At 35.7% G+C, this 9,337-nt stretch overlaps 1 protein-coding gene across 1 annotated transcript; it reads right to left on the minus strand.

Annotated features, from left to right (window-relative positions):
- Positions 1 to 8,404: 8,404 nt before the first annotated feature.
- Positions 8,405 to 9,337, minus strand: LOC311171277 (olfactory receptor 4C16-like; the record flags this gene model as incomplete). The annotated part of the gene is made up of 1 exon (XM_084233987.1): positions 8,405 to 9,337. The coding sequence occupies one exon, from the start codon at positions 9,335 to 9,337 to the stop codon at positions 8,405 to 8,407; it is 933 nt and encodes a 310-aa protein (XP_084090113.1).

Raw genomic sequence — 9,337 nt, forward strand, 5'->3', positions numbered from 1 at the left:
AATCAATAAATAAATACACACACATATTGAAATTTGTTCTATTTAAAATACAATTTAAGTTACTTGGAAATAATGACTGTTTAGTTACTGATATAAAGACAAACTTTTCTGGAGAAAAGAAATCTTGCAAATAATAAAATTATATGCCAGATATATATTTATTTGATACTGGATGTGAAGTGAGTAATAGGATTTTCCATTTCGTACATGGGAGAACTCAAGAAATCAAGGTAAATTTTATTTATGAAGACCTCACTACCAAATAAAGATAATCTCTTTAATTTGGAGTAGTTGAATCAAGCACCTCTAAGAAATAATTAGTTTATCCCTATATTCTACTTAGTTCAATTAATAGTTTTGTGCTTTTTCCCCTAAATTTAATGATATATATTTATTATTTATCTTTGTAAAAGAAATAAACAATCATCATCCTTCTTGATTTCCTTGTGACCAATGAAATATCCTCCTATTTATTTCAAATGTCAGGAATTATTACAAAGTATTATGAACGTATGATACAGGATATGAACCTAGGATATGATGTTTCTGGTTGTCATCTGCCATTCCCTGATTATGTGATTGAGGAAACTGTCTTTCAAATTCTATGGGTATCCTCTTAACAAAATAAGGAAACCTGGGATTTTTCTGGATTCTTTAGTTACAGAAGCCCACTATGAAATCAAGTGATACACTAAACCATTCATCAGCAAGCATCAAATTTGTCAAGTAATATTTTATCATTCCCTTAATCTATTCTGTTTATTGTTTACTTTATTCAATTATTGGAATCTTTTCAAAATTTTTATTTTTTATCTATTTGAAGTAGAGCATAAAACAACCCACGGTTTATCTCTGCCTCCTGTCGCAGTACCTAAGAGCTCCAAGTTAGAAGCCAAGATTTCAAGAGAGCATTTTCTTTATCATTTTCTACTGAAATGGATTTTAAATTGTCAAAGTATTAAAATGTCAAATTTGTTATACAAATTGGAAGTCTATAAAGGTATAAATGAAATAGTAAGTTGATATATTTGTAGAATATATTTATAATGGAAAAATGAATTTCCCTAGAAAATAAGTCATGTGTGGGAGGATTCCAAGGCTATGCCAAGAGATAATTTTACATTGGGTTAAGTTTGCAAAAATAAATAGGGAGGAAGAACCAATGGGAAAAAGAAAAGAAGTAAATAAAAACTCACATATTTGGTATCAGTCGATTCCAATCAGTATTTGAAGAGATAGTCTTATCTTCTTGTACTCATGATAACAATAAAAATTCTGTTGTAAATCAAAATAATAGATCTCTTAGGGAGAAAGATGCAATTTAAAAGCCTCCATCACTGTATCTTACTGTGAAAATATATTTAGAATAAACAGGTCCTAAAAACTAACCTGATGTGTACTCAAAATAGGAGTGATAATTATGTCATAAAACTGCTGGGAAAATGGCAAATACACCTGGGCTTTTTGACCTTGTCTTTATTCCTTTGATGCAGTAATGAGCAGCAGAGTCCAGTTCCCTGAATGATCGGGATCTAGAGGCTGGTTCAGGAGCTGCACTGACAGGGCCAGCAAGAATATTTACAGGCTCCAGAGGGAACTGAGTGCAATCCCAGTGGCAAATTCTGTGGCAATTCTAGGACAAGCATAGTAAAAATAAACTTTGGTGATTTTTATTTTACAATGACCTTGGCTTTGGAAATATGTTTTTAAAGAAACATATTGCTATATAATGATACACACCTGAATATAATGTTATAACGCACTGCTGCCTAAATCATACATATGCACACGTGTGCTATTAAATTGCTTCAAATATATGATGCTAAATATCAAATATAGGTTTTATGCCCAGTGACCAAAATGTTTACATATAGCTTTGTTTTTCTATGCAGATAATAAACCCAAACCATATATGTGCTAAAAGTCTTCCTCTGCTTCCATTACCAAGGTTAATTTTCTATTAATATTGAAGGCATTCACCTTTTACTTTATACAATTAAGTCAAATTAAATGTCCCCATCTCAACCAAGATTTTTCTCATTATTTTGTATTTCCTACAAACTCATTCCACATCCAAATCATTCTGCTATCCAAAATATGCAGATGATATCATTTGATTCCTTTTTCATAATCTGAGTTTCTTTTTAATTGGGGGGGGTGTGTGTGCATGTGTGTTAAAAGTTGATGTTCTGCTCTCAAATTCTCAATAGACTAATAACTCAGTAAAATCATGATCTACTCTCACCATGCATCCAATAATTAATACTTTATGATGGTATCAGTAATAGCAAAAATTGAAAATGCTGTTATAATTTGCTACTAATTGTGGTAAGGACTTTGAAAGAATTTTTTTAATTTAATGTACATAATGACCTTATGAGATGAAATTATTAATATTTTCTATAAGGGCATGATGATGTAATTTGACAATGCTAGGCAGCTAATAACTATATAAAATCTGACTTTGCCTAAGATACTTTAATAACACTGTAGTGGCTGTGACTATTAGTACCACACTATATACATAGCAAGCAGTTTATAGATAGTTCTGGCTTTTCAATTTTAAACAAGATAATAAAATATCATCCTGAATGTTTCATAATTATGTTCTATTTTACTTCATGATGTCACTTGTACATGAAGTCTTAAAACCTAAAGAAATAAACAAACAAAAAAAAAAAAGAATCTCATAGATAGAGAACAGATTGATGATTACCAAAGGAGAGATTGGGAGTTGAGTGAAATGGGTGAACAAGGTCAAGAAGTACAAAATAAATAACCCACGGGGTTGTATACTGCATATGATCCATAGATAATAATATAATATTGCAAATTTGAAAAATAAATGGGGAGGGAAGAAAAAGAGATTAATTAGCCAGAATAATAGAGCTGAAAAAACAAAAGAGCCAAGCCTGCCTGCCTTCGGTGTTTTAAGGTCCATCCCACCACTCATCTTCACCCATATTGCCCATCAACTCCTCCTGGCTCAGGAAGCAGGTTCATGGTATGCTGGGAGTTTCAATCCAAGGTACCTTCGATCTTGTGAATGCAGAAGTGGGTGTGGACTTGTTCAGTCCATCATTCGCTGGCTATGAGTTTACTCCTCACTGTTCCTTTGACAAAACTAACATGAACATAAAGGATGGGGTTGGGAAGAGTGTATGAGGTGGGGTCTATGAAGAACATTCTTGGACACTAGGACTGAAAAATGCCACAAAAGATGCCTCACTGGTGCCGATTAGATGACTCTAGCTTGCTTGGTTTAGAACTACCCTTTTGAGAGAGGTGGTTACTGAAATTGGCATTAAGTCTGAGTGGGGACCCTGCATAAAGTACTCCATTTTGGTCTTGTTTTTCCTATTTTTAAAACATTTAACAGTTATTAACTGCTGCTACCTGATATTCTAGAATCCCCCCAATGACCACAGGATGCAAAGGTCTAGGGAACTTGTGTTGGACTCTCAATGTACACAAGCATAAAATAGTAAATCTATGTTGCTTTAAGTCATTGTGAGTTAACTAATTGCAGCAGTAACAGAAGCCAATAGAGCTCTCATCTTGAATATGCGTTAAAGAGCCAGTTCCCAATGCTCTTGTAAGTACAACAGTATTAGTTTTGTGGGGCTATCATGACGAAGTATCATAAACAACAGAAAAAAATCATTTTATGGTTCTGGGAGCTATAAATGTGAGATCTTGGTGCTGGTAAGTATATTCCTTCTGTGAGTTATGAAGAGAATGTGTTCCACTCCTTTCTTCCACCTTCTGGTAATTTATCAATGCCCTTTGGCACTGCTTGGTTTGTGGATGTACCCAGAATCACCCCATTCACCCCATTCTCTGACTTCACCTTCACGTGACATTCTCTGTAAGGCTATATCTGTGCCCAAATTTCCCCTTTGTGTTAAGACAGCAGTCAAGGGAATAGAGCTCCCCACAAAGACATTTTGACTTGATTACTCTGTAGAGAGCTGCTCTGTGTGAAGACATAATTTTGACTTGATTACTCTGTAGAGAGCTTCTCTGTGTTAGTATTGGCTTATCAGTATTGATCCCATCAGCTAGGAAAACCAGGGGCACTCATGGGTCCCCTATTCCTTGAGGCAGGCTCCCACAGACAATTCCCCTTTCCAAGTCAATGTTGTGGCCCAACTGGTCCTTCTGGTTCTTAACATGATTGCAAGACAAACCCCACAAAAAATGGCTTGTTCCCCATAGTTTGTGTGGGGATACGCAACACACTCAGGGTCACACAGCAAAGTTGCAGGTAGATAGAGAGTATGGGCCTGTGCTCTGATTTTATTAGGCTAGAGGATGGGGTGCCTAGTGTTCCTGAGTTTACTCTATATTGATGAATGTAAAACATACGAGTGTGATTGAAGCATGAGGAGGGAAACACACCGTCTCTCAAGTGATCAGTTGTAGGTCAAACAGGGAATTCCAAAGGGAGACTTCCTGGGTGGGGTTACTTGGCTTTTTCTTAGTTAAGTATCTAGTGATGTGTTTATTCAAGATGGATGTCTTACAGCATGAATGGAACTGGAGGGGGAAATCCTAAGTGATAGTCCAAAGGAGAAAGACAAATACCAGGTGATTTTTTTAATATGTGTTTCTTTCAGATCAAGAAACAAAACAAAGGAACAGAACAAATGCTGTAAGTCTGACTATACAACTGAGACTATCAGAGGGAGAGGATTTGAGGAGGAACAATGTGGGAAGATGCCCAGTGAAGTGTGGTGGAGGATTATGGGTGTGAATCTATACACCCAAATTATATTATATTCAATGTTGCAAAATGTTACCTTAATAAAAATAATACAATAAAAAATAATTTTAAAAGATTAGTGTCTTTGAAATGGTTACCTCCCTTAGAAATCAAAAGCTCCAGGGCCTCCCCAGTGGTGCAGTGATTGAGCGCTGGGTTGCGAAGCCACCCGCAGCCTCTGCAGTGCTGGTTCAATCCTCAGCCGCTGGGGTGACAGACCTCTCCTGCCACCCGCTGCTCCCCTCAGCAGTGTATTTCGTCAGTCTACCTGTTCTGCTCCCCGCTCTGGCTCTAGTGAATTCTCTCACCCTCCCACACTTCTGACTGTACCCAGTGCTTATATGAATAAATAAATAAATCTTAAAAAAAAAATAAATCAAAAGTTCCATGTCAGGCACTCATATTATAATTTAAAAATAAATGTCAAGTTTTACATCACAAAATTCTGTCTCTACAGAGGTCACATTCTGAGGTGCTGATTTGCACTCCAACATATTCTTTTATTGGGGGACACAGTTCAACCCAAAAAATCAAATTTCAATTATGTGAGGACCACATATCAAAAACTCATCAAGCTCCAGAATTAAATAGAAAAATAGATAATTTTCAGTGAAAAGATTTTTTTATTCTGTGAAACATTAGACAATATTATTTAAAGTTAATAAACTTTTCTTTAGAGAAATTCACATCATACAATTCCTTCCACTGCCCATCAAGATTACTCTAGTTTTTCCAGTTTGAATCAAGATTTATATTCAAGGTAGCCCTTTTAAAGAATCTATGTTTTCTTATTGAAATATATTTGACATGTAACATCTTGAAAATTTCAGTACAATACGCCACATTGGTACATTTATATATTATAATACGATTGTCATTAAAAAAAAAGATCTTGCAAACAGCATTGAGAACCATTATGTTAATGATTGGAAGTTACACCATTCTACATTCATGCAGAGAAATATTTAAGAACACTTATAATGAAGCTATTTCTAATAACACTAAAAAACAAGCAAATATATATTTACATGAATAAATAAGAGGAAACTATGCTTAATCACAATTCTATCAGACAGCCCACAATTCCTATAGTTGGGCATAGTTTATCTCCACTTGAATATGGACATACTGATAAACATACTTTAAAAATTCCTTGAAACTAGAATGTAATTTCTTCAAGCAATTTAATTTAGACCCCTATAGAGATTAAGTTCGAAATGTGTTCACCATTAAACTATCACACCCAACATTTGTACAGATTTCTGGGATAAACTGATGCCTAAAATAATAAATATATATATTAACTTTTAGATCTTACATTTTTAGCATCTCTGATTTGTGTTCTTTCTTGTAGAGTTACCAAATAGGTCCCGAGTAATGCAAGTGTCACGTGTACTCTATGAGGCTTCTCCAATGATCTGGGCTCACAGGAAAAGCCCTCTTGGGGTAAGCTCAATTCCAGATTTCTATTTTGCCATCCTGTGTTAGCGCCTTCAAGATTCACTACAGTGAGGAATTGCTCTCCCCATTCGTACTTCTACTTGTGAGCCAAGTCCTACAACCCCCTCTGTATCCCATTTCCTTCTACAGGAGGACTGTGATGTCCTGCTTGACTTTTTTGTGACAGCCCTTAGTTAGCTGTTGGGATGCAAAATAAGCAGTCAGAGGAAGCTCAGGAGAAGAGCTAATACCAATTAGCTAATACCAATTGCCAATGATAATATCTTCAGATGAGGTCAGAATGTAGCATCAACGCTCGAGAAAACTTCCTATGTTTTAGAGAGAGAAGCTCCTCATGACAACTGAGAGGATGCAATATCATTTGTGAATTCATGATCCTCACTTTTCTCACATAAATGTGCCTGTTGTAGATCCTGATCCCCAATCATTCCCTAGCAGGACATGACTTTAACAACAACAAGAATGCTAGTGAGACTACACGTTCTTTGCATTTCTACTATCTTTGTTATAAAGTCTTGAAATGGATTCAGAGCACAATCTGTTTGCAGAAGATGTGGTTGCAAAAAGTGGCCATAGCAGCTCTAGGTTAAAAGCATATCCAAAAGGCTTATTAGAGTGTATTGGGAGGCACCTAAATTAAAACCCAAATACACCACTTTTCATGTTTTCCTGGCCATAAACTAGAAGACTTAAACTAAAACTGCTAACTAGAATCTACTGCTGTGCAAACCTTGCAGGATAAAACTGTAGCAGCTGTGATCTATGATAAACTGCTGAGATGAATTAACTCTGAAATTCACAAATCTGAAAAACATGGGATAGATACAGATATAGTAGATATAGATTAATTCATTTTGGCATTCACAAATTGCCATTCCCACACAAAGAAATGTGTTATCTTTTTCTAAAGCTAAAGGAAACCTAACATTCCCAGTACAATAAAAATAACACCAATTTAGCAATCTTCATTTGATGTAAGGATTTATAATAAAAATAGAAGCACAAAATCAGTAAAATTATTTATATTTATATTGAATTTTCTATATAAATAAAAGTACAGATAAATGAAATGAGAAATATTCTTGGTCATCTGTGTAGTGTTGATAGTGACAAAAGTTGATAACCTCTTCCATTGCATAAATGTAATATTTTTGCAAATTTCTGTCTTTCTCAAAACACTCTCTTTTCTGGCTCATATTCAAAATCACTAAAATAATTCATATCTGTGATGTAAGTATTTCTTCACAGTCTAAAAATCTTCCTCTAGTTTATAACATTCTTTCTTTAGTTACTATTTCAAAAATCCCTATCATCAACCACTTGCACTTTTTTATTCTAATCCACATAAATGTATCTACCTTAATTTGAGTCATCTGTGCTATAACCACTATAGCCCAAAATAATGAATACATTATAATTTGTATGAGTCAAAAAATCTTAATACTACCCCAAAGTTAAGAAGGTTCATTTCAGAAGCAAAAAGAAATTTTCTTTAAAAAGAATAACAATATAAGTACAAACCTAAATTTCAGAAGATTTCTAAGATCAAAGAACTTCCTCAGAAGGGGAAATTTGTTATCATGTTCTATCACAGTTCTTCTAGAGTGATTTGGGTAAATATATAAAATAGGTGGAAGTATAATCCCAAGAAATAGAAGTTAGTCTAGCTAGATTATATACTGGTCCTTAAACATGAACATTCTACAATTTATTGAATAGGGTACGTCCTATTTAGTCAGAAAGAGCAACAAAGTTGAAAGTCCATGATCAGATATTATGAGATCACTGTTTGGAGGGAAAATATACCAGGCTGTGTTCGTATACATATAGAGTATAACTATGAACAAACAACATGAGACGTCAACATAAGCAAGGATGGGAAATGCTAGATCAAAGTCACAGTGATACCAAGCAGGCAAGAAAGCCAAAGACACGGGCTGAGCATCGAAAGCAAGGCACCAAAACAATGGCTGGCTGTACCTCCTGTTGTCTATTCTTTTACATAAGAATAACTCAACACTAACCATGTGTTAGTTCATGTGTTCACATAAAGTATTTTATTGAAAGAATCCTCATACCACAAGTTAGTATTATATGAATTCCACAACAGAAGATGATGTTGCCTATGGATTTATCATAGCTCAATCCAAACCACAAAGAAAAAAGTGAAATTTCCATTCACCTTTTATCATCTGAGACCAACTTCTTGCTCCATAACTTCTTCATGGCGTTTTTCACTTCCGCATTTCTCAGAGTGTAAATCAGAGGGTTGAGCAAAGGTGTTCCAAGTGTATAAAACACAGCAATCATCTTATCCATGGGGAAGGTGGTTGCAGGGCGTGTGTATATAAATATGCAGGGGCCAAAGAACAAAACGACCACAATGATGTGGGAGATGCAGGTGGACAGGGCTTTTCTCCTCCCTTCAGCACTGTGGTTTCTCAGAGAATGCAAAATGATGACATAAGAGAACATCAGCATGACAAAACTCACTGTGCAGATAGCCCCACTGTTGGACACCAACAGTAGGTTGATGACATAGGTGTCTGCACAGGCAAGTTTCAACAAGGGCTGCAAGTCACAGAAATAGTGATCAATCACATTGGGGCCACAGAAAGGTAAACTCAAGGTCAGAAATATCTGAACTAAAGAATGCACACAGGATCCCACCCAGGCCACAGCCACCAGCACAGTACAGACACGTCGGTTCATGATGGTCATGTAGTGCAGGGGCTTACAGATGGCCACATAACGGTCAGCGGCCATGAGGATTAGAATGAAGATCTCCAGGCACCCAAAGAAATGGAATGAAAAGACTTGGATTATGCACTCATTGAAAGTGATAGTGCTACTTTTCACAAGGGTGTCCACAATCATTCTAGGGGCTATCGTAGCAGAGAAACATGTATCAGATAAGGATAAATGAAAAAGGAAGAAGTACATGGGGCTCCCCAGTGCTGGGCTGGTCTTGATGGTTGCAATAATCAGAGAGTTACCCAGCAATGTTCCCAGATAGAAAAACAAGAAGGTGATAAATACTATTTTCTTTTTCACAGGATCCTGAGTCAACCCAAGTAGAATAAATTCAGTCACATTATGGTCCAGATACAT

This window comes from Talpa europaea (genome assembly GCF_964194135.1).
Source record: "Talpa europaea genome assembly, chromosome: 1".
NCBI lineage: Eukaryota > Metazoa > Chordata > Mammalia > Eulipotyphla > Talpidae > Talpa > Talpa europaea.